This window comes from Scheffersomyces amazonensis (assembly GCF_036850825.1).
Source record: "Scheffersomyces amazonensis strain UFMG-HMD-26.3 chromosome Unknown RJT21scaffold_8, whole genome shotgun sequence".
NCBI lineage: Eukaryota > Fungi > Ascomycota > Pichiomycetes > Serinales > Debaryomycetaceae > Scheffersomyces > Scheffersomyces amazonensis.
This window is the reverse complement of record NW_027042748.1, coordinates 351,475-374,837: the sequence shown is the minus strand read 5'-3', so window position 1 is coordinate 374,837 and position 23,363 is coordinate 351,475. Positions and strand designations below refer to the sequence as shown.

The 23,363-nt window shown below is 32.4% G+C and overlaps 14 protein-coding genes across 14 annotated transcripts; 8 read left to right on the top strand and 6 right to left on the bottom strand. All coding sequences in view use genetic code 12, as the record gives it.

Moving 5' to 3' along the window:
- Positions 1 to 17: 17 nt before the first annotated feature.
- On the top strand, positions 18 to 858 carry RJT21DRAFT_123271 (Sm-like protein). The gene is made up of 2 exons (XM_064882660.1): positions 18 to 183; positions 289 to 858. Exons 1-2 carry the CDS (start codon positions 172 to 174, stop codon positions 664 to 666), a joined length of 390 nt encoding a protein of 129 aa, XP_064735994.1. The 5' UTR covers positions 18 to 171; the 3' UTR covers positions 667 to 858.
- Positions 859 to 1,038: 180 nt separating this feature from the next.
- On the top strand, positions 1,039 to 1,767 carry FUR1 (uracil phosphoribosyltransferase). Its single transcript, XM_064885086.1, has one exon. The coding sequence runs from the start codon at positions 1,097 to 1,099 to the stop codon at positions 1,751 to 1,753; it is 657 nt and encodes a 218-aa protein (XP_064735993.1). The 5' UTR covers positions 1,039 to 1,096; the 3' UTR covers positions 1,754 to 1,767.
- ARP1 (actin-related protein 1) lies at positions 1,768 to 3,126 on the bottom strand. The gene has a single exon (XM_064885087.1). It carries the CDS (start codon positions 3,003 to 3,005, stop codon positions 1,782 to 1,784), a length of 1,224 nt encoding a protein of 407 aa, XP_064735992.1. The 5' UTR covers positions 3,006 to 3,126; the 3' UTR covers positions 1,768 to 1,781.
- A 172-nt stretch (positions 3,127 to 3,298) lies between these two features.
- Positions 3,299 to 3,802, top strand: RJT21DRAFT_3538 (uncharacterized protein; the record flags this gene model as incomplete). Its single annotated transcript, XM_064884272.1, has 1 exon — positions 3,299 to 3,802. One exon carries the CDS (start codon positions 3,299 to 3,301, stop codon positions 3,800 to 3,802), a length of 504 nt encoding a protein of 167 aa, XP_064735991.1.
- A 54-nt stretch (positions 3,803 to 3,856) lies between these two features.
- Positions 3,857 to 4,571, bottom strand: RPO26 (DNA-directed RNA polymerase core subunit). The gene has a single exon (XM_064882659.1). The coding sequence runs from the start codon at positions 4,469 to 4,471 to the stop codon at positions 4,001 to 4,003; it is 471 nt and encodes a 156-aa protein (XP_064735990.1). The 5' UTR covers positions 4,472 to 4,571; the 3' UTR covers positions 3,857 to 4,000.
- Positions 4,572 to 6,214, bottom strand: QCR2 (ubiquinol--cytochrome-c reductase subunit 2). Its single transcript, XM_064882658.1, has one exon. The coding sequence runs from the start codon at positions 6,089 to 6,091 to the stop codon at positions 4,967 to 4,969; it is 1,125 nt and encodes a 374-aa protein (XP_064735989.1). The 5' UTR covers positions 6,092 to 6,214; the 3' UTR covers positions 4,572 to 4,966.
- A 129-nt stretch (positions 6,215 to 6,343) lies between these two features.
- On the bottom strand, positions 6,344 to 7,734 carry RJT21DRAFT_123266 (GPI-anchor transamidase subunit). The gene has a single exon (XM_064882657.1). The coding sequence runs from the start codon at positions 7,687 to 7,689 to the stop codon at positions 6,436 to 6,438; it is 1,254 nt and encodes a 417-aa protein (XP_064735988.1). The 5' UTR covers positions 7,690 to 7,734; the 3' UTR covers positions 6,344 to 6,435.
- Positions 7,735 to 7,874: 140 nt separating this feature from the next.
- On the top strand, positions 7,875 to 8,518 carry RJT21DRAFT_128761 (mRNA splicing protein). Its single transcript, XM_064882927.1, has 2 exons — positions 7,875 to 7,951; positions 8,022 to 8,518. Exons 1-2 carry the CDS (start codon positions 7,943 to 7,945, stop codon positions 8,415 to 8,417), a joined length of 405 nt encoding a protein of 134 aa, XP_064735987.1. The 5' UTR covers positions 7,875 to 7,942; the 3' UTR covers positions 8,418 to 8,518.
- A 15-nt stretch (positions 8,519 to 8,533) lies between these two features.
- Positions 8,534 to 9,670, top strand: RJT21DRAFT_123264 (uncharacterized protein). The gene has a single exon (XM_064882656.1). It carries the CDS (start codon positions 8,673 to 8,675, stop codon positions 9,663 to 9,665), a length of 993 nt encoding a protein of 330 aa, XP_064735986.1. The 5' UTR covers positions 8,534 to 8,672; the 3' UTR covers positions 9,666 to 9,670.
- Positions 9,671 to 11,145, bottom strand: VPS4 (AAA family ATPase). Its single transcript, XM_064882655.1, has one exon. It carries the CDS (start codon positions 11,038 to 11,040, stop codon positions 9,736 to 9,738), a length of 1,305 nt encoding a protein of 434 aa, XP_064735985.1. The 5' UTR covers positions 11,041 to 11,145; the 3' UTR covers positions 9,671 to 9,735.
- A 663-nt stretch (positions 11,146 to 11,808) lies between these two features.
- On the top strand, positions 11,809 to 13,738 carry RJT21DRAFT_133666 (membrane transporter; the record flags this gene model as incomplete). Its single annotated transcript, XM_064883212.1, has 1 exon — positions 11,809 to 13,738. One exon carries the CDS (start codon positions 11,809 to 11,811, stop codon positions 13,273 to 13,275), a length of 1,467 nt encoding a protein of 488 aa, XP_064735984.1. The 3' UTR covers positions 13,276 to 13,738.
- Positions 13,739 to 13,748: 10 nt separating this feature from the next.
- Positions 13,749 to 16,024, top strand: RJT21DRAFT_123259 (MCT family MFS transporter). Its single transcript, XM_064882654.1, has one exon. It carries the CDS (start codon positions 13,964 to 13,966, stop codon positions 15,917 to 15,919), a length of 1,956 nt encoding a protein of 651 aa, XP_064735983.1. The 5' UTR covers positions 13,749 to 13,963; the 3' UTR covers positions 15,920 to 16,024.
- RPS5 (40S ribosomal protein uS7) lies at positions 15,978 to 16,939 on the bottom strand. Its single transcript, XM_064882653.1, has one exon. The coding sequence runs from the start codon at positions 16,823 to 16,825 to the stop codon at positions 16,142 to 16,144; it is 684 nt and encodes a 227-aa protein (XP_064735982.1). The 5' UTR covers positions 16,826 to 16,939; the 3' UTR covers positions 15,978 to 16,141.
- Positions 16,940 to 21,148: 4,209 nt separating this feature from the next.
- Positions 21,149 to 23,080, top strand: RJT21DRAFT_123256 (major facilitator superfamily domain-containing protein). The gene has a single exon (XM_064882652.1). The coding sequence runs from the start codon at positions 21,478 to 21,480 to the stop codon at positions 22,957 to 22,959; it is 1,482 nt and encodes a 493-aa protein (XP_064735981.1). The 5' UTR covers positions 21,149 to 21,477; the 3' UTR covers positions 22,960 to 23,080.
- Positions 23,081 to 23,363: the final 283 nt, after the last annotated feature.

The following is a 23,363-nucleotide window of genomic DNA, read 5'->3' as shown; positions in this document are numbered from 1 at the left end:
TAATCGTAATCGTAATGATTTAATCTCTTTCATTTTGGTTAGTACACTTCAATTTTTTTTCCAGCTCGTTCAACAGTTTGGGCTGCACAAAGATCTTCTTAATAAGATGGAATAGTACCAGTGATCGTATAGAACACTGTCATATAAGTATAGAAAAGAAGTTAAATCAATATGTCTGAAAGGGTATGTATTATTATTTTCCGGTGATGTTGCTTGTTACCTTTTGTAATTCAATGGCAATGTCATATTCTGAATCTTTAACGATTGACTAACATTATTTAATTATAGAGAAACGATAACAATAACAACAACAATAACAATAGAAGAAGAAATAAGAACCAGAATCAAGGTCAAAAACAGGAGGGACCCAAAAGGGAAGCTATTCTAGACTTGGGAAAGTACAAAGATCAAGGTATCAGAGTCAAATTCATTGGTGGAAGACAAATTACAGGTATATTGAAAGGGTTTGATCAGTTAATGAATTTAGTATTGGAACAAGTTGAAGAAACCTTAAGGGATGAAGATGATGATACTGTATTGACTGATAAAGTTAGAAAATTCGATGGATTAGTAGTAGTCAGATGTACTTCTTTATTAACTATATCACCAGTAGATGGTAGTGAAATCATAGAAAATCCTTATGCTCCAGTTGAAGTTGAAGCCTAAAGAGTTTTTAATGTAATACAACATTACCAATTGTACTATAGTATTTAAAATACAGATTATACATTAAATAAATAATATGTGTATTCAAATGCAAATAATAAATTCGCAATACTGCTCAAAGTTGTACATATCTCTATGACCATTTCTCATGAAAACCCATATAAGCTCTACATTTCTACTAAAAAGACTAACACTTTGAATATTTCAACTAATAACTCTTTTTAACTTATTATTTACCCCAAACACACATTGGAGTGAATAATAATAATAATAACAATAATAATAACAATAGTAATAATAATAATTTCGTAAAAAAGTTCCCCGGCACTTGAGACACCGCCAGAAAAAATTACGAGCGCTATCTCAGCTCATCTTTAAAACAGCGTATTTTGCAATAAGTACTTCTAGTTATTCTTTATCGCCAAACAACATGTCAGTACCTCAGGAAGTCCATAAGAATGTCATATTACTCCCACAAACCAATCAATTAAGAGGATTATATTCTATCATAAGAGATCAAACCACTAAGAGAGGAGACTTTGTATTTTATTCAGATCGTATCATTAGACTTTTAGTAGAAGAAGGTTTAAATCAATTACCAGTAGAAGAAGCTATTATAAAATGTCATGGTGGTCATCCATATAAAGGAGCTAAATTTCTTGGTAAAATTTGTGGAGTATCAATTGTTAGAGCAGGAGAATCAATGGAGATGGGTTTAAGAGATTGTTGTAGATCAGTAAGAATTGGTAAGATATTAATTCAAAGAGATGAAGAAACTGCATTACCTAAATTATTCTACGAAAAATTACCTGAAGATATTAGTGAAAGATATGTATTTTTATTAGATCCAATGTTAGCTACTGGTGGAAGTGCAATGATGGCAGTTGAAGTTTTACTTAGAAGAGGTGTAAGACCAGAACGTATATTCTTTTTAAATCTATTAGCAGCTCCTGAAGGTATAAAGAATTTTCAAGATAAATATCCTGATGTTAAAATAATTACTGGTGGTATTGATGATCATTTGGATGAACATAAATATATAGTACCGGGATTAGGTGATTTTGGTGATAGATATTACTGTATTTAATGATTTATTCTATAATAATTTATATTATTTAAAGACATTTAATATGTACAATATCAGGATTCTCTTGATATTCTTCATGAGTAATCCACATCTTTTTGAAAGTCGATAATCCAGCCAAGATAGAACCTCCTATCCAAGTAGAATATTTTCTTTCTGGTGGAGCATATATCTTTATTTTCATTTTATTTTGCTGATGATATTGTGAATTCTTTAATTCAAGCAATAATCGATCACCAAAGTTTTTCAATAGCGTATTACCTCCTGATAAAATTAAATTCTGATACAATATAGGCCTTAGATCTAAATCAGTCTTGCCAATTGCTAATGTAATTAAATCATGTATTCCAGCACTTTCATTACCTATTAATTGAGGGTTAAATAAGATTTCTGGAGAACGGAATTTCTCAACTCCAATTGGTAATGATTTACCATCTGGCAATTTATAGACTGTTAAATTCTCATTATTATTATAACTTCCGCTATTTCTAGCGGTACTATATGCAATTGATGAATATAATTTTTCATCTTTTATAGGATCTTTTGATATAAAGCAGCAATTTTCTTTAATTATTCGTAATATTTCAAATTCAGAACTACTTGAAGTCAAATTAACTCCAATCATACGACGTAAATTATATCCCAACTGTTCAGTTATATCTCTACCTCCAATATCCAAACGTTTTATTGATGTTGGTAACGAAAATCCTTCATATACGGGTACTATATGACTTATACCATCTCCGCTATCAATAACAACCCCAGTAGTTCTTCCACTACTATATAATGATAAAACTGCTTGAATGGAAATATATATACATGGAATACTAAACAGTTCGAATAAGATTTGACTCATCTTATCACGATTCTTTCGAGGATTCAAAGGTGCTTCTGTTATCAATAATGGGTGATCCTGACTATTGATCTTCAATTCTTGTTGATATGTATGATTCCAAATTAATTCCATATCTTCCCAGTTTTCAACTATTCCATGAGATATGGGATAATTTAATCGAAGTAATCCTCGATATTCTTGAGCTAAATTACCTATAAATGTATCCTCTTTACCTCCACTTGCTCCACCATCTGTATTGACTTCAGGTAATAATGAACCAGTCATTATTCGAGGATATTTTGGTCGTCCGACAATAGCAGAAGCATATGTTTTTGGCTTATCTTCTCCAGCAAATCCTGCCTTAAGGTTTCCTGACCCATTGTCTATTACCACTGGTTGGTTATATAGATTACCTTCCATTTACAAATTATACTATACTATACTACCTATACGTTTTATTGTCTGGCCTTATACTACTTTAGCCGTGACTTATAATGTAAATATCAATCTACGCGTATAAATTTCAGATCTTTCGCTATATTTTTGTTTACTTTTCGGTAATCGTCTTCGTCATCAGTGAGGAATTTGAATTCCCAGCTCATACTTTTACGAGAGATCACTGTTAAGCCTATACAGGTACTATAAATTATTATATTTATATTATATATACATTATCTATTTTTATCTATTTTATATTAAGGTTCAGATTGAAAATGCTGTCATCGTTAAGTACGTTGTCAAATAGACAGAAAACTCAGATTCGGAATGCTTTCAAATTAATAGATGGTGAATCAAGAGATGCCCTAATAACGAAAACAGACTTAGTAAAACTATATAAAACTCTTGGGATTAATGTACCAAGTAATGCAACTTTAAAATCAATGTTGGAATTTGATGGTAATAATGAAGAAGGAATTAATTTCACACAATTTCTGAAAATTATAGCTGATGAATTGGCCAAATTAGATGATAAAAATACAATATATAATGCCTTAAGGTCATTTACAAACGATAAAGATAACAATGAATCATTGGAAATCGAAGTAGATAAGTTAAAATCAGCTTGTTGCTCGGTACAGTTAGGAGAATTAGGGTCGGGTGATCATAAATTATCACCGCACGATTTTGAATCTATTATAAAGGGATATGTTAAGGAGACAATCGATGGAAAGAAATTGTTTTTGGCTCAGAATTGGTTAGATAACTACATTGAATAAGTTTTTAATCTAAAATAATTTCGATTAGGTTACATATTTTTAATTAAGGTAAATGGTTTTTAGTATTATACAAAATATTGGAAGTAGAAATATACATAATGCAGAAATGATCGAGAAGAAAGTGATTCAAACCCGAATAACTTAACTTTTCATGTTGACTTTGAACTGTCTTGGCTTATAAGCATATGATTATTCAGCTTAATGATCAACAATTAATTCATCACAGCCCCAGTCTTCATAAGATCCATCAGGTAAATATCTTCTTATAACTAATGGAATCTTTCTTTGAGCCAATTCTTTCATGGCTATTTGTAAAGGATCAGTTTCACCTTCAATATCAACTAATACTGGAGCATTTAATGAAATTTGTAAGGCTCTAGTACCTAATACTCTAGCTCTTTCATATTTAGTCATATATGGTGTAGTTGATCTTTTATCCTTAGGTATAGCAAGTTGTCTAGATGTAACCTTTGTAGAAGGTACAACTACATTACCATCACCACCATTTATAATGGTTCTTCCATCGGTAGTTTGACCATAATCACCTCCATTTAATTCTTCATCATTACCTGGTTCATTAAATTCTTCTTCACTGAAATGTTCTGGTTGATCAAAATCGTCATAGTTTTCAACTCCTTCGTTAAAGGCATTATCCTCGTAATCTGACATTATTCCTATATGATATTGAGTCCCCAAACAACAACAACTACAGTTTCAACAAGTGCTACTACAATATGTAAAGCATCCATCCATCCATCCATCTGAAAAATCATTACAGAAAAAAATGCTCGAAATTCAACCATTTCGCACGACCATACCAAAAGAAGACTGGAAATTAAATATATACTAAAATTATCAGAAAGCTGCAAAATTCATATCTGGAATGCTATAAATCGTATGTTTCAGCAATATATAAAATTTTAAGTTATATATTAAATAATAATAGAAATAAGGGAAACTAACAAGAATAATAAAGAGAATAATAAGTAAAGAATATTTAAGTTTTAGGTTGAATCATGATAACAATAAATGTCTATGAAGGGTAAGTGGTGAATAGATGGAATTGTATGGTATGGTATGGTATGGTACGATTTTATGCACATGTGTATATTTAAAGAATGTATGTTAAGGATGATGGTTTGTCTAAGAGGTTATTATTCTTATTTATAATTCATCAGCGTATGGTAAAGCATCGACTTCTCCAATAGCAACATAGTTGAAAGCACCTAATTTAACTGGGGTAGCTTCAGCTTTGAAGGATAATGGAGATTCAAAAGTAGATTGTAATGCAATGGATAATTCAGCCTTCTTGGTGGCAGCCTTGACATCAGCTGAATCAACAATAGTTTTAAGTTGCTTGGCAGCAGTAGAAACAGCAGCAGCAGAACCTTTAACAGAGATGACAAATAATCCAGCATCTTTGTATTTAAGAACAGATGAAGAAGCATCAACACCAGCTAATTTGTATAATGGAGCAGTGATATCAGAATTTAAAATAGAAGAACCAATAGCAGCTGATAAGACTTCATATTTAGCAAATTCAGTTGGTTTAATTGGAACACCTATAAATACAGCAGATTCACCACCAGATCTGATTCTGGCTTCTTTACCTTTGAAAAGAGTTACTGGAGCAACTGAAGAAGCATCACCTGATGGTAAATATGAGAAAGAACTATCATTAATGAATTGAACTAAATCTTCTTCAATAGCACCAGAAGCAAAGACAGAAATATTACTCTTGGTATAAGATTGAGCAGCAAATTCTTTAATTTCATCAAGAGTGATTTTATTAGTACCATCATATAACAATGGATTACCTAAACCTTTTCTAAAGGATAATTCATGTAATTCTTCTAAAGCAAGATAAGAGTTTGACTTAATGGCAGATTCATATTGAGATTTAACAACTGGTAAAACATTTTCAACCAATTCATGAGGTCTGAAACTAGTATTACTTAAAACATTACCTAAAGCTTCAACATAATAAGGTAAATCAGTCTTTAAGAATGAAGTATTTAAAACAATGGCATCTCTTGTAACATTGGAAGAAAATTGACCACCTAATAATTCAGATTCTCTAGTAAATCTTAAAGCAGATTTAGCACCAGTGTTTAAAAAATTGAAACTTGATAATAAATGGGAAATACCAGATTTACCAGCTTTTGAACCACTATTGTTAACTACAACAGTTAAATTGGTTAAGTTACCAGTAGTATCTCTGGCAGTAGTTTTAACTACAGCTTGAACAGCAGTACTGTAAGAACGACGGGTGGCGGCGCGTGACAACATAATATACAATTATTCTTTCGATAGTTCCTTCGACAATTACGATGACTTCTTCGTACGCTTTGAACTATTGTATTTGATATTTTTTTCAGTATGGTGCACTTTTCCTTTTGTCGATTTTTTATTGGAGCTTTTAAAGTATTTACAGGTTAGGGTGCCGCATTTACATGTTAGGGTATAACTTGTAAAATACAGTAACGAATTATTGCAAAATCGAATGTAATATATTGTAAGCTGTACTTTTTCTTTAAATATATATATATATATATATAAAATATATAAATATACACTTAATACATAACCATTTTAGAAGTAATACTAAAAAGGAAATTTGGAAATTTGGAATTTTATATTTGAGTTAACCTTAATTTTTCAACTTGCTTTTTATCTTTTATTTCATTATCAATTATATAATCAAAGGTTAATTTAGCCCAAGTTATATCCATAATTATAAATAAATATATAACCCCCCATATTAAATTAATACTGTAGAAGAAATTAGAATTACCATTCCCAAGAACAATCCAACAATAGTAGAATATAGGAGATAAAATGAGACAAACAATGAGCAAAATTATATAAATAACTGAAAACTTGCAATATTGAAGAAAACTTGATTTAAAGATTGGAATTATTGATAATACATACCCTAAATCTCCAATTGTAGGATATGATTTTGTAAAACTTAACCAAGTTAATGACAAAAAGAATGCAAAGAATCCATCGTTAGTAAATCTTAATGTAATTGGGATAACAAATATTATAGAATATAAATTAAACACTCCAACATAGAATGGTGTGAAAAATTCAAACATTTCTGTAAAAAGATACCACCATAATCCCACATTGGGTTGAATTTTATTAAACATAAAGATTGTTCCATAAACTTGTGGAATAAATTGCCATGAAGCATTAATTAAAAATGACAGCATAATAAATAACATTAATCCCATTATATAGAATCCTAAATTTCTTCCATATATTTCAGCTTTAGGAACATTAGGATTAGTATTACTCATTAAAGACAATAATGGAATAATTAACCAAAGTGGCGTATATGATAAATAACTTGCAATTGATAAAGCAATCATTGATCTTGGTAAGTTTTTAACTACCAATAATTGATTTAATGCTTCAATAATGAAGAGTATAGAAAATATCAACGTGGAATGGGACAAGTTGGTAACAATAAGCAATGGATTGAACAAATAAAAACTAGCTATTAAATCATCATTATATCTTGTGGAACCTTTCCATTGTTCATTATACCATTTATTTAAAGCAATTAACTTTAATGTAATGTATAAATCTACAATTGTGTATAATAAATTGAATAAAATATTACTGACAAAAGATGATCCAACATCATTTATAAATGATAATAAAATCACTAATACAGGAGGATGATGATTAATTCCTCCATCATATAAGTTAATGTCATTATTAAGATAATAGAATGCTTCTTGTAATGATTTAAACGAATTTATTGGTGTTGAAATTTCTATAATGGATGATAGAATATCCACCACTTGTGGTAATAAGGTTGGAATAATGAACCGAATAAGGCCCCCTAGTATCAATACTTGGTTCAATTTGGTCATACCATCTATATTTAGTCTGAAAGCTATTAGTTGAATGCTCGTAACTGTTGTTTGAAATATTGATCATAGTACGTGTTTTCCTTGTATGGAGAAAGATTTTTTGTTGCGGTGTGGATGCAATGATTCTAGCACAGTAAATTTTCAGAGTTAACAGTAACAGTATATTTTAGTGTCAGTGGATTAGATTAACATTGAGACATCAAATTATAGTAAATATAATATAAGTGTCGGACATAGCATATATCATAGAATAATGTCATCAGTAAGTATTAGAGTTTAGCATTCAGACAACGACTATAAAATAGCATAGTTTTACTAACATTATTTTCTAGTTTCATCCAATAAATCCTAAACCATTCTTGAAAACCTTAATAGATAAACCAGTAATAGTAAGATTGAAATGGAACAAGACAGAATATAGGGGAAGACTATTGTCAGTGGATAATTATATGAACTTACAATTGGATAAGACTTACGAAATATTACATGAAGATGGAGAAAGAAAAGAGGAGTTGATTGGAGAAATATTTATTAGATGCAACAATGTATTGTTTATCCGTGAAGATGTGAAGAAGCATGATTCTCACAACGGCAATGGTACTAGCGAAAAGGTGCCTAAACAGGAAGATCAGCTACAGGATGAGGAACAAGAACAAGAACAAGAACAAGAAGAAGATCAAAAAGAAGAAGAAGACAAGTCTAATGAAAATGAAGACATGAAAGAGTGAGCTCCAGAGCATATACTGCACAATATACACTGTATTATATATATTACACCATCTACATAGTCACTATAGTTTATATATGTAACAATGAATGTAATCTCAACAACCATTTAATATTTGGCAGTAAGTAAGTAGTATCAAGATCGCGAAAAAATCACCATGAGCGGCGAAGACAAAGACCACAACGACTGCCAGCCTCTTTAAAGTTAATCGCAGGTCAAGTGCACGTACAGTCCAATAAAAAAAGATCGCACTATAATGACCGACCAGCCAACTGTCGCTCCATATGGAGGGTTCATTGTCAAGACTCTCGATGAGGAAAAAGAACGAGAATTGAAACTTCAACAACAATCTACTATTGAAGTCAATATAAATGGTAATACTGAAACTCTTAGACCAGAGGCCTTACATATTAGAGGAGTGGATAGTTTATCAAGTGAAGATATCAAATCATTTGTAGATTATTATGTCAATTATTTGGTCACTAAAGATGAAGAAACTGGTAAAGAAACTTATGAACAATTACCTATAGATGAACAAATTACATTCAGAATTCAATGGGTTAATGATTCAGATATAAATATTGCTTTCAAAACTCATGAAGATAGTTTCAAGGCTCTCAAGAAGTTATCAATTACAGCTTCTAATCCTGCCATATATGAAGAGGATAAACCTCAAGAGTTGACAGTTGAAAATGTTGATTATTTGACTGAAATAATTCAAGAAAGGGAAACGAAACCATATAATGCGGTGTTGAATTTTATTAAACATCGAGATTTATCAGCAAGATTAGGTTTAACCAACCAACCACTGGAGCCTAACGGTGATGAACCACAGCAAGAATCAGAAACCATGGAAGAAGATCATTCATCAGTCGTTTTACACATTAGACAATCCTTCCAATCTGATAGGAAGGTTAAGAACGCAAAGCTTTATTCAAGATACTATCTTTTACACGGGGAACCAGAAAGACAACAACATAGAAGAAATAACTATCGAGACAGGGAACGTCGTCCTAGACGTGATAGAGACCAGGATAATAGAAGTCAAGAACAACAAGATGAAGACTTATTTGCAGAGAAGTTAGCTAATCCGAATGTTGCTATTTTCAATAGAAGATCAAACGACGATATTTCTGAAGATGCTATAATACCAGATGATAAGCCTCTGCAGGTAGAACAAGAAGAAGAGGAAGAAGAAGATTTATTCGCCTATAAGTTGAGAGAAAGATCGCCATCCAGGCGTTATTAGAATATGTAGTCATTATGTATATTACTATGCCAAAATAAAGATTTAATATATCAATTATATATTGGATAAATTAATTACCCTCTTGACCAAAATCATCAGTAAATTTAACATGGTTTTGAATATCAGCAGCATTAACTGTGGGTCTATTATTCTTAATAGCCTTAATAAAGTCTTTTATCGTTAAAGGTGGTTCTTTCAATTCATCGGTTTCAATATCCATCCAATTAATTTCCTTAGCTCCTTCATCTCCAGGAGAACATGGAGTTAATTTCTCAGAGCCATCATCATCCTGAACTGTTTTAAAATGAGTTGCCTGTTGGATTTTTCTAATTGGTTCCATCAAGGCATCCCTCACAGCAACAGCAACATCATGACCAGAATAACCATCAGTCATTTCTGCTAATAATTTATAATCTTGATTGGTACATTCACAGGGTACTTCTCCTATATTCAATTCAAACATTCGAGTTCTAGCTTCCACATCAGGTAATGATATATAAATTCTTCTTTCAAATCTTCTTCTAATGGCAGCATCCAATTGCCAAGGAATATTTGTGGCACCTAAAACTAATACACCAGCAGAATCATTCCCAACCCCATTCATTTGAACCAATAATTCAGTCTTAATTCTTCTCAGGGCTTCACTTTCTCCTTCACCTCTTGGACCACAAAGAGCATCAACTTCATCAATAAAGATAATAGACGGTTTATTTTCTCTAGCCATAGTGAATAATTGTTTAACTAATCTTTCAGATTCTCCCATCCATTTAGAAACTAAATCAGATGAACTAACAGAAAAGAAAGTAGAATTGGCCTCAGTTGCAACTGCTTTAGCTAAATAAGATTTACCAGTACCTGGTGGACCATATAATAAGATACCACTAGTTGGCTTTCTATTACCAACAAATAATTGAGGAAATTTGACAGGTAAAATGACAGCTTCCTTTAATGCTTCCTTAGCACTTTCCAACCCGGCAATATCACTCCATTTAACATTAGGCTTTTCTGAAAGAATAGCTCCAGCCAAAGCACCTCTCAACTTTTTGGTATCGGCATCATCTTCATCTCCACCAGCTCCATCCTTCTTTGCTTTGGTTGAACCATTCGTGGACGAGCTTTCGCCTCCACCATTCTTATTTTGTTGTTTCTCCAAATGGTCCTTTAATTGTTCTGCTCTTGTCAAATATTCTGTAAATTTAGACTTGACTAATTCTTTGGACTTGGCATTCTTTTCATATTTGATTGCTAACATAAGATAATCTAATCCATTATAATACAATTTATATGCTTCTTCATATCGAGTGGCTGTATCAGCATCTATAGCTTTCTGAACTAAATCTATGCCCTTGGATAAGAAATCTGATGCCCCCGACATAGTTCCCAACTCACCTGTTTGTTATTTGTTCTATATAATTAATTATTCAAATGCACTACGTGGTGATAATATTGAATTATAATGTTACAGATGTTTGAACAACCCTTGGCCCCCTATTACACTTCCTCCAGATGCGGTTTGATATCGCTCTCCCAGTGAGCTGGGACTGTATATAGCAAAAAAACGCTACACACTTCCGGTACTAACTGTACTACAACAATGCCATCTTTAATAGATGTCAATAGCAATGATATATATAAGTGCTACAACATTAATACATAATGTAAGACTTGTTAGATATCCGAGTTACGAATATATGTAAAAATAACTCTTTGAAGCAAAGATGTTTATGAAAAATGACTGTAACTTATTTTGAACAATGAATTTGCTTCGGAGAAACTATCTTAAAAGAATGTAGTAATTGATCCAGAGTCTTTTAATCCCATTTGGGATGTCATCGCTTTGCAAGTATCATTGTTTTTGTCCTAACTAATTACTAATTATATTGGTACTATATCCTCCGCTTGTCCAGACAATTTTATTACACAAAATCGATAGACTGCAAAATGCTGTTTGAGGCTTATTTTTTTCATTATGTATAGTATGATGACAAAGATAAATGCCTTATAATCCTAAGAGTCGTCATGTGTGCTTCAGTATGAGCCATAATTGTTGAGATCTATTAGGCATACACATAAATATATATAAATGGGATTAAATAATATTAAAATAATTCAAAGGAACTTTCAAAGTAGTCTGAACTAAATCATGTCTTCAGGAGTTAATAAACAAAATTCAATATTAATGGAAAGAAAGTTAGTACAAGATATAAATGTCGAACAAGAAGAATATAAAGATTATCCTAAAGATGGAAAATTTGCAATGCTTATATCCATCTGTGCGATGCTTCTATCAGTCTCTTCATGGGGGGTAAACAGTGCATACGGAATATTTTTAAACTTTTACTTAACCACAAATCAATTTCCAGGTGCAACTGAATATGAATTTGCTTTAATCGGTGGTCTAGTTGTATTTTTGGCACAATTTTGTGGTTCATTAAGTATAGTCATATATAAGACTATTGGGTTTAAGAAGACAACGATGCTTGGAGTTGTAATCCAAACTACAGCCTACATCCTTTCTTCAATTTCTACTAAAATATGGCATTTATTCTTGACGGAAGGGTTATTAGTTGGTATTTCATTTTCATTAACATTTATTCCTTCTACAGTTTTATTACCTACTTGGCTAGATAAAAGAATGTCAACTGGATTGGCAATATGTTCTTCAGGAGCTGGGTTTGGAGGAGTGATATTCTCGCTAGCCATAAATGCTTTAATTAATCTAACTGGCAACCAGAGATGGGCTTTGAGGATGTGTGCCATAGTGACGTGTGTTATCTCTTGTGCATGTATTGCAATAATAAGAGAACGCAGGATTAACAAAAAGGTTGAGCCACCAAAATTAAGTTTTCAATTGTTTAAAGAAAATATGGGTCAATCTTTAGACTTGAAGCTTTACAAATATTACGTAGTGTGCTTACTTTGTGGGTTTTACACTATTGCAGTATTCTCTTTTATTCTACTTTTATTCACAATGGCTTCCTATGCTAAGTCAAACGGGTTAAATTATGATCAGTCATCTGTATTAACTTCACTATTAAATGGCTTTCAAGTTATTGGTAGACCTTTGATGGGGATAACTGGAGATAAAATTGGACGGATCAATACTACAGCTATCGTTTCAATCACTGCCTCATTAACACTATATGCGTATTGGATCAATGCAACTTCTTATGGATCTTTAATTGGTTGTTGCATTCTACTTGGTTTGTGTATTGGAGTTGGAGGGACAATGTCACAAAGCATTGGTAGTGATTTATTAATTCTTATTGATGGTAAACCCGATAGACTCCCCGCATTATGGTCAAATATGAATATAGTTCTGTCAATTTTCTGTTTAGTTGCGGAAGTGATCGCTCTAGCTATGGTTGTGCCATCCTCGAGCCATCCATTTTTACACACTCAGATATTTGTCGCAAGTTGCTTTATGGTATGTTTCATTTTAATGCTACTTATAAGAGAATGGACTATTCGTGTGACTTTGCAGAAAAGGTTGAGCCCTAATTGTTTAGAAAAGATACATAATCAAAAAGTTATAGAAATGTATCAAAGGCTCTTACAACCAAATACTTTGAGATTCTTGCAAAGAATGTTTTATCAAATGGGAGTTTAAAAGAAACATAATATCTTTTCGTCTTTGATAAATGATGCACCGCTATAGGAATTTCTTTTGTATTCTTTGGAGTACAAAAATTAAACTTTGCAGCAAAAAAGTAAAAACAGAGTCAGATTTCGGAACGGACGCTCCGACAACGTCTCGCGTAGCTATCGGTTAGATAACCAACAGAACGTTTTTTTAAATGATAAAAGACAAACCCTTACGGAAAGAGCCATATAGATCGTTTATACTCTTTGGACAAAGATGAATCCACTCTGTTCAGCAAAATTAACTATGGTAAAGGCTACCGTCTTTTTAGGTATTCCTAGCCGATATCTAGCCAAGAGCTTTTGTTTGGAGACGGCTTCGCGCTCCTCACTTCGCATTACTCGATTTGTACGTAGGGCCGGAATTTTCAAAGTCACAAAAGCGGTTAAACATTAGTAATATGCGAGAAGAAGAGCTTCAGGCAATAGCCAGAGCTAAAATCAGAATCAAAGCCCAAGAAGCTTAGAATAGAAACATTTTTATATATTAGTTATTTGTAGATTCTTTGTAAGATATCTTTTAATTTCAGTATAATTTTAGGGTGTAAGAACTTATACTTGATAATTAATTTAATTATAGACATTATCTTTTCAGAGATTTTATTATTCGTACGGCTGTTGTGTTCCAATTTTTTTTTTTCACAAGATAAGGATAGATGTCAAATGATAATAAATCAGACTTAGAGTCTCATAAGTCATATTCGGAAGGCACAAGCAATTCTATAGCTGCATTTCCTATTCATGGAAATAGTCCGACCAAGGCTGGAAGATCTTCATCTTTAAGAAGTAGCTCAGAAGATGGAGAGAGCATATATAGGACCAAGACAAATCAGACTGAGTTGTCGAGGATACTAAGTGGGATAAGAGATGATATAACTCAACAATTTCAGGATAATTCTGAAGCAAATCTGTATAATGAAAGAGCCTATGCAGAGCCTATTTTGGTGAATCAATTAGATATTATCTCAAGACATAGCACAAGACTACCAGAGATAAGTAAAGCTTCGAGTCGAGTTTCACAAGGTAGGAAAGAACAAGAGGACGAAAGAGAGGAAGAAGAGTACGAAGAAGGAGAAGATTATTATGAAGAAAAGAAAGAAGTGAACCCTGAAGATGAAATAATTGATGGAGAACATCCAATTGATGGTTGGTGGTCTATTTTAATGTCCTTGTGTACGATGTTATTAATTGTATGTTGTTGGGGAGTAAATAGTGCCTATGGGGTGTTTTTGGATTTTTATCTATCAAGTAATAGATTTCCAGGTGCTACTCAATATGATTTTGCATTGATTGGTGGGCTAGTTGTTCTCTTAGCCCAAGCTATGGCTCCCATTAGTATTATTGCATTTAGAATGTTTGGCTTCAAAAGGGTTGCATTTTTCGGTGCTGTTGTTCAAACAATAGCCTATATATTAGCATCATTTGCTACAAAAATTTGGCATTTATTCTTGACTCAAGGTTTATTAGTTGGAGTTTCATTTGCATTTGTATTCTTACCTGCAACTTTAGTGTTACCAACTTGGGTTAAAAAGAAGAGAGCTACATCAATGGGTATTGCTGTATCTGGTGCTGGATTAGGTGGTGTTATATTCTCATTATCAGTAAATGCTATTATTGAAAAAACTGGAGATCAGCAATGGGCTTTAAGAATGTGCGCTATTGTAACCTTTTTCTTATCAATGTTGGCCGTATTAATTATGAGACCAAGACGATTGAAAAATCCACCAACTTTGAAAGAAACAGCAACCTGGAATAATCTTAAAGTTAGTGCTAGAGTAGTATTTGATATAAAAGTATTCAATAACTATGCCTTAGTTGCATTAGCATTTTGGTTCGCCATTGCTTTATTGGGTTACATGTTGCTTATCTTTTCCATTGCTTCTTATGCTACGTCTGTTGGCTTAAAGCCTTCTCAGGGTTCCGCATTAACTTCAATTTTAAATGCTGCTCAAGTAGTTGGTAGACCATGTATGGGTATTATCGGTGATAGATTTGGTAGAGCAAATTTAACTAGCATTCTTTCATTATGTATTGCTATACTTATATTTGCATTTTGGATTAATGCTACAACTTATGGGACGTTAATTGGTTTCTGTGTACTCGTTGGAGCTATTGTAGGAATTGGTAGTTCTATGGCCCAACCTATAGCTACTGACATAGTAGAAGATACACCACAGAAATTACCACCAGTTTGGTCAGGTATGAATATTTTCGTTTCAGTATTCTGTTTAGTTGCTGAAGTAATTGCTCTTGCAATGACACAGAAGAACTCTTCTCGACCATTCTTGCATTCACAAATATTTGCTGGTTGTTGTTTCCTTACATGTATGGGACTTATGCTAGTAGTTAGAGAATGGTTAGTACGAGATAGACTTAAGAAGATATTGGCTACGACTATCAGCAATCATAATATATTGCAAAATCAGCAAAGAAAACCAATCACCTATTTAAAGACTTCTGATTTGCAACCACAACAATCGGCTCAATCTGATAATAAGAATGAAGAGGAGGAATTACAAATATTAGAAGAAAGAATTGCAAGGTATAATACTTTGTTAGGAAAAACACCATTATCATTCTTCATAAGAATGTTTTATCCTATCAAAGTTTAATGCTAATTAACGTAAACTTATAGATTTTCGTAAGAGTAAAATACAAATGACATTTAAATTTTAAAAACTCTTTTAATTTTTATATTTATATTACGTATGACCTTTAAATATATATATATAATGTATTAGATCATTAGGTGGTTGTTTGATTGGATGAGGTGATTGATGATATGTTTAAATAAATGACATGAACAATGATGAAAGAAATAATATACAATTTTCTTAACGATTAGATTTAGCAACTCTTTCTAATTCATCCTTCTTCTTGATAGCATAAGAAGTAGAAGAACCCTTGGCGGCGTTAATTAATTCTTCAGCTAAACATTCAGCAATAGTCTTGACGTTTCTGAAAGAAGCTTCTCTAGCACCGATGGTTAATAAAGCAATAGCTTGGTTAACTCTTCTTAATGGAGAAACATCAACAGCTTGTCTTCTGACGGTACCGGCAGAACCAATTCTGGTAGAATCTTCTCTGGCACCGGAGTTGACAATAGCATCAACTAAAACTTGGACTGGGTTTTGTTCAGTTAAAACGTTAATGATTTCTAAAGTGTGCTTGACGATTCTGACAGCCTTTAATTTCTTACCGTTGTTTCTACCGTTCATCATTAAAGAGTTGGTTAATCTTTCAACAATAGGACATTGAGCCTTTCTGAATCTCTTGGAGGCGTATTTACCAGCAGTGTGGGAGACAAAGACGGCATCTCTGATTTGAATGTAGTCCTTTAAGGAAACATCTTTAACTTCAACATCAGCGAAAGACCATTTGTTGAATAATTTAACTTCTTGTTGAGCAGCTTGAACATCAGCTGGGATAGAAGTAGCTAATTCAACTAATTGTAATTCTTCTTGGACAACTGGTTGTTGTTCTTGTTCTTCAACGTATTGTTCTTCAACGTCAGACATGGTTGTTTACTGTTGGTATTGACTAGGTTATAAGAAAGAAGCTATCTCTACTGAAAATTATACATACACTGCGTTTGCTTAATACAATTTGATCCTCTGTACAAAATTTTCGCGAAACCCAGTCATGTTTACCCGGATTTTTCATACTCAAAATTGTGCATTTTCTTCTTAAGTATTGAATTTTGTAGCACACTTTCCTAATTAGGTAATATGATGAGGAAAGAGCCCTAAACAGTAGCACGTGATTTGATTTTAAATCATATAGGTTAATAGTGGAATATTTTAAATAGGGTATAGTTTTCATAAAACAAGATCCTAACTACATATATGAGATGCGTTACTCATTTTTATAAGCTTTATGATGCCTTAGAGCTTGAAAGAGGTTTTACGTGGCGACGATGGGGTTGAAACCTTTGATATAAAGATTTCAGATATTTACCAAAACAATACGCTGTTCATTTTCTTCTTCATAAAGATGTATCAAATCTCCAGTACTATGAACATATACTACATTATTCAATATTGTTTGAAAGATGAATTAAGATTCGAATCAGCTAATGTCTTAAGCTTCCTGATCCCCATGTTTGAGTTGTTGCTAAAACTAAAGGTGGTTCCAACCCTGCATACAGCATCACGACTCAAAAACTTTTTTATCGAAAATTTTTCCTCATCAGCCCAATTAGGAAATGTAAATTCTGGAATGTGTGAAATTGTGAGCATGTACAAATCACGTGAATATTTGAGGCGTTTCGCTATCTTTGCCCTTTTTGCAGCTTGTTTACTCTGTGTCTCAAATCCTTAAAAGTAGGTCCTGTGACAGAAGACGATAAAACGGATTGTAGTATAAAATAAAATACAGGTTAGATATGACTTTAGTACTATATACTATTATATGTATGAATATTCATTCAATTAGAGAATGCATATAATTACTTGATCCAGTGTATAATATTTTTGGTAAGTCAGAAAACATTGAAAGGCAGTGAAACGAAGTAGCAAGAGACCTAATAACAAATTGATTAAAACGTCTCTCCATTTCCAGAATTTATTTTGATATAGCCTTCCAGCTGCATGGATTTCACCGACAATATATGATTGAAAAATTGTTCAATAAAAAAATTGAAGGGGAATCCGCGCTTTATATACTTTTGTCTCGATTTTTACAGCCAAAATAGTTTTAGCTGCAGTAAATTAACATTTAACCATGCCGTTTCCACATAATGTCTTTATAAAAAAGCACATACCATAAGGACAAATTGATAAATTTAATTTCATTAGAAAGAGTGAACCATTATTATGTGTTTAAATTGATTGATTAGATATATATAGAGTGCAGTAGAAGTGAAATAGTATGAGCAGGCGAATATCTTTCTTTCTTTAAATGAAGTGGGGCAGCTTCTATTGAAATTTTGTATTACTTTGACCATGTAATGGCATATATGAGCTTAATGATACCTTGTGAACTTTGATATGATAATAATTAGAGTAATGTCTGTTTAAGTTATTTTTATCATGTATTTTGTACTTTTTTGGATCTCTCAAAATAGATTAGTCTCGAACATCAACTACTTGGAAAGAAAGTAGTATTGCATTTATTCCGCTTAAATTCATTTAAGCACAAATTTTATTAGTATTAGATAGTATCTATCTGTTTACTTATTTTTACTTCAACATAAAATAATAGCCCAAACAGCAATGGATATATTAGAATTTCTTAATATTATATATATTATGAATAATATCGCTCTTTTCATAAGCATTGGTTTACAAGCTTTTGTTTTTGTCATTCGCTTTTTATCTTCAATTAATATAGGCAATTGGAAGAGTTGCTTAAACTGGGTAACACTAATTTCTAGTTGTATCAAAACTTTTCAGTATGGCATGTTTTATGCAATTCCTCATATAAAGAAAAAAAGTGAGTTATACAAGAAGATAAAACAATCTGAAGATTACCTAAGTTATTATAATTCAACCATTCAATTGTATGATATAATTATTGCTATATATCAAAAAAGAAGTGATGCTTTCGTTCTGAGACTTGCTATTTATGAACAGGGTCAAAAGTGATGCTTTCGTTCTGAGACTTGCTATTTATGAACAGGGTCAAGAAGATTTGAATTTCACTTTTCAAGATATGAGAATGTTGAATTACTTAAAGGAATGTTTAACTATGTCTCTTCTTATTGATAAGCAAATCTTAAATGAGCTCAAATTTAATCTTATTTATTTTGAGAATAGCTTAGACCAATTAAAAATATTATTTGAATCCACTAAGCCCAAAGGTATTGATGAACAAGTTGAAATAGTCACAAATAATTTGTCTAATGTTATTTCTAAAGATAATGAATTTATTAACTTTCAAGTTAGGCTTAGAAGAGCAGCAGAGGCAATCCCATCCCAGCTTCCTTAAATCTAGGTATTCAAAAAGGGATGCAAATTGGTCAAGTTATCGTATCAAAAAGCCACCTGTTATTCTGTTGGTGTATTAATGTTTCTAATGGGAAGACTAATATTAATAGTGAGAATGAGTAATGTGTGGTTTTGGTTTTGTAACAAGAGTGATGACAGAGGTTGATTACGGTAGTTGGTTTGACCAAATAGTATAGAGCTTTAGAATCGATAGTGAACTAGTAGTGTAGTTGATAGCGTATAAATTTGATAGAGTATGTAAACCTAACTTTCATAAGTTGGAGAAATCCACCTACTTTGGTTAGAGGAAATCAAGAAGTAGTGTATCGATACGATACACATATAATTGATATGAGGTAATATAAATGGTATAAGAATAAGTGTCAATAAAGAGTATCAGTAGTAGTGTAACATTATGCGACATTATTGAAATGTCGGAAATGAACCATGTTGCCTGAAAGTAAGGGTTAATCCACGACACAAAGAAGATTGTACATTGGAGTTGTACTTTCTTGATTAAATGAAAATAATCGCACAACTAATTATTCAAAAGAAGAAATATTTAGCATTTGACAGTAATGAGTGAGCCGTTGCTTTCTTTCTTCATAATTTCCTCAACATTAACATAAAATAACTCCAAAAGTAGTCATATAATTGTATGGCACAAATATTTTCTAACTGGTGTCTAATCATCCTTCAGTTTGAATCTGACAGATTGTTAAGTACAAACATATGATTAATGTTTTTGCATTCAAGTCTTTGGCCATTATTGTCGATATTATATTAATGGAGCTCTAATTCTCTTTATTCATCAGCAAAAATAGTAAATTATATATACTATACATACCAACTCTCTTATAAAACGTCAATTCTCTTAATCAGTGTCCGCAAATATGTGTTTTTGGGTTAAGAGCACTTCAATATATTTAGTAATGTCAATTTTCGAAGCATTCAACAGTAATGTTCCATTTCCTTAATGCCGAATTCTCCGTAGAAGGCGAAAAGCAATATAGGAAGAATTTAATTGGATTTTAAAACTGAATTTATTACTAAAGATCAATCTCATGTGTGTTTTCCATTTTAAAAAAAAGATTTAATTGAAGGTGGGGATAACACCCGGAGCTGCTGGCTCAAAATTTATTTTGCAATTTGAAATCGAAACCCTCACTAAACCTGTGATATAAAGAAAACCCTAATTAAAGAAATCAAGGATATATAGGCAAGAGAATAATCAAAGGTTCTAGGTGGCACTTACTAGAACCGTCATAAGCCCAGCAACTTCTAATTAATCTACAAGTTATCTACACAAAAATCTAAGACAACTACTCACTGGACAAGTATTAAAATGATCAAAGATTTCATTTGATTATAATCAGCATCAAATAAAAGTCCGAAAATCTAATTCAGATGGGAAAACTACGTAGATCTGTTCAAAGAACACTAAATATATCTATGTGAAACTGCTCTACCCCATATGTTTCTGGTCAATTTCCACTATTTTATTTAATAAACATACCTCATTGGTCTATCGGACTTTCAAATTTATGCATGTCCATTAAACGGAAGCAATATCCGTTAAGTTGGTGCACAAAACACAATATTTACAATGATGAGGGGTGGTGTAGGGTGTTAAATTCCGATCTGGGGTACCAAAAATTAAAAACCTGCATGCATGCATGATTTTTTTTTATGTATTATGCTATTTGGGTTGCAAGATGGGGGAACAGTTCGCAACTGTCCTTTTTGGAGTGCAAGGTTAGACAACAAGCAATGTGAGTAGATACATACAGATTACTTGATTGCTATTGAAAAGACTCTTATCGAGTGCTAAGCATCTTAACTCCTCTTATTATCACCACGTATGATAGTACTTCTCATCCTTTTAAAGTTGAATAAATATTATTTGTTAATCATCTCCACCTCATCAAAGCGGTTACAAATCCCTTAGGAGGGGTTTGTTAGGAGCCCCGCTACTCGCGAGCGAAGATTATTGATACATACTAAAACAATTTATTATTAAGTATATTGTTAATAATTGCTGCACTTATGAATAAACCTTTGTTGATACTAAGTCCTTTTCTCCATTTCTTATACATTTCTATAAATATAGTTGCAATCGCAATCAATTTTGAAGAATTTCTTAATTATTTTCTCTTGCATTATTATCATCTCATCCATTTGAGCAAGGGAATTATAGTGCTAAATTTTACATCCAATTTATAAATTTTTATAGGCGATATATAATGTCATTTGTTAGCGATATTGATAAACCAAGTAACGTTCATGTTGAAGATATTGAACGTGGGGAAAAAGCTTCTGTTCAGGAACTTGACCCAGAACACCATGACTATCTTATGAAAAGACATGGTACTGTTGATTTAGATCCTTTACCTTCAAGTGATCCTTTGGATCCACTCAACTGGCCAGATTGGAAAAAGAATTTCCAAATATTATTGATTGCTTTGCAAACTTTCAGTGCTACATTTATGGCTGCTGGTCTTACTCCTGCTTTTCAGCCTATGGCTGAAGTATATGGAATTAGTGTTCCTAAGGCATCTTATTTCACTTCTGCACAAATTGCTGCTTTTGGTGTTATGCCACTTTTATGGGTTCCATTAATGAATTATTATGGTAGAAATCCGTTTTTAATTACTTCTAGTTTACTCTGTGCTTGTTTGAACATTGCTGGGGGTTTCTGCAAAACTTTTGCTCAACAAATGGCTACAAGAGTATTAGTTGGTATTTTTATTTCAACTGCTTTTGCTGCTGGAGCTTCCTTTGTTGCCGACTTAGCCTTCAGTCACGAAAGAGGTAAGAAAAATGGTTGGTGGTCATTAGCTCTTGTTGTTGGAACTCCAGGTGGTCCATTTGTTTGTGGATTTGTCCAACAACATGCTGGTACAAAGTGGGTTTACTTTGTCTTTGCTATTTTAAATTTTGTTCAATTTATTCTTTGGCTATTTGCCGACGAAACTGTCTATTTTAGACATGGTCCACAACCAGAACAGAAAGGATTCTTTAGATTCTTGGGACTTAAGAAAAACCCAGGTAAGCCTTTGGCTTTGAATGTATTTTGGAGACCATTCAAACTTGTTACAAATTTCAATGTGTGTATGGCTGTCATTGCTGCATCTATTGCTTTCTGTTATGCTAATATCGTTCTCGTGGTTGAATTACCACAAGCTATGGGTATATTGTTTGAATTGGATGCACAACAACTTAGTTACCAGTATATTGCTCTTATAATTGGTTCAGTCATTGGTGAGTTATTGGCAGGTCACCTTTCGGATTGGTGGATGAAGAGATGTATTGCCAAGAGAGGGGGACAGAGAGTTATTGTTGATAGATTGTGGATTTCTTACAATGGATTCGTTTGCATTGTTGTTGGATTGATCGTTTGGGGTGTTTATTTATACAAAGCTGAACCTGGTCACTGGAAAATAAGTCCATTAATCGGTGGTGCTGTTGCCGCAGCAGGCAACAATATTATTGCAACTGTTCTTGTTGCTTTTGCTATCGACAGTGCTGCAGACAAAGCACCAGATGTAGGTTTGTATTTAAATTTCGTCAGATCAATTTATGGTTTCCTTGGACCATTTTACTTCCCAAAGATGTTTGATAACCTTAACTTTGCAGGTTCTGCAGGTTTAATGTCAGCTCTTGTAGTGGTATTTGGTGCTGGCCCAATGATCCTTGTTCATATTCGCGGTTCTAGAAGAGCTTAAGAGTTACAAAATAGAAGGTAATTACAATTTATGATGAAAATTTAACGACGGTAAGACAAATGACTCTCGCTAGTCTATCTTATATATAAATATATGATTATACTTTAAGTTATTATTCAAGCTTAATGACATCTATAATTGTAGTTTTACAAGTCCAGATTGTTGATTTGGTTTTAAGACACTCAAAATTGAATAGTAACGGGTTCATTATAGTTGAGCTTATCAAACTGCTTATATATATATATAGCTTCTCAACTTTATTATTTGTAGATGTTCCTACAGATCTAATATAGTTTAATATTTGCTAACTTAGAATCTGTGCATTAAATTAAATGATGAGTTGATTTCTAAAGCATTGAAAAACAGAACCTTTCCCGGAAATTTTAGCTCAATATTATTTGGAT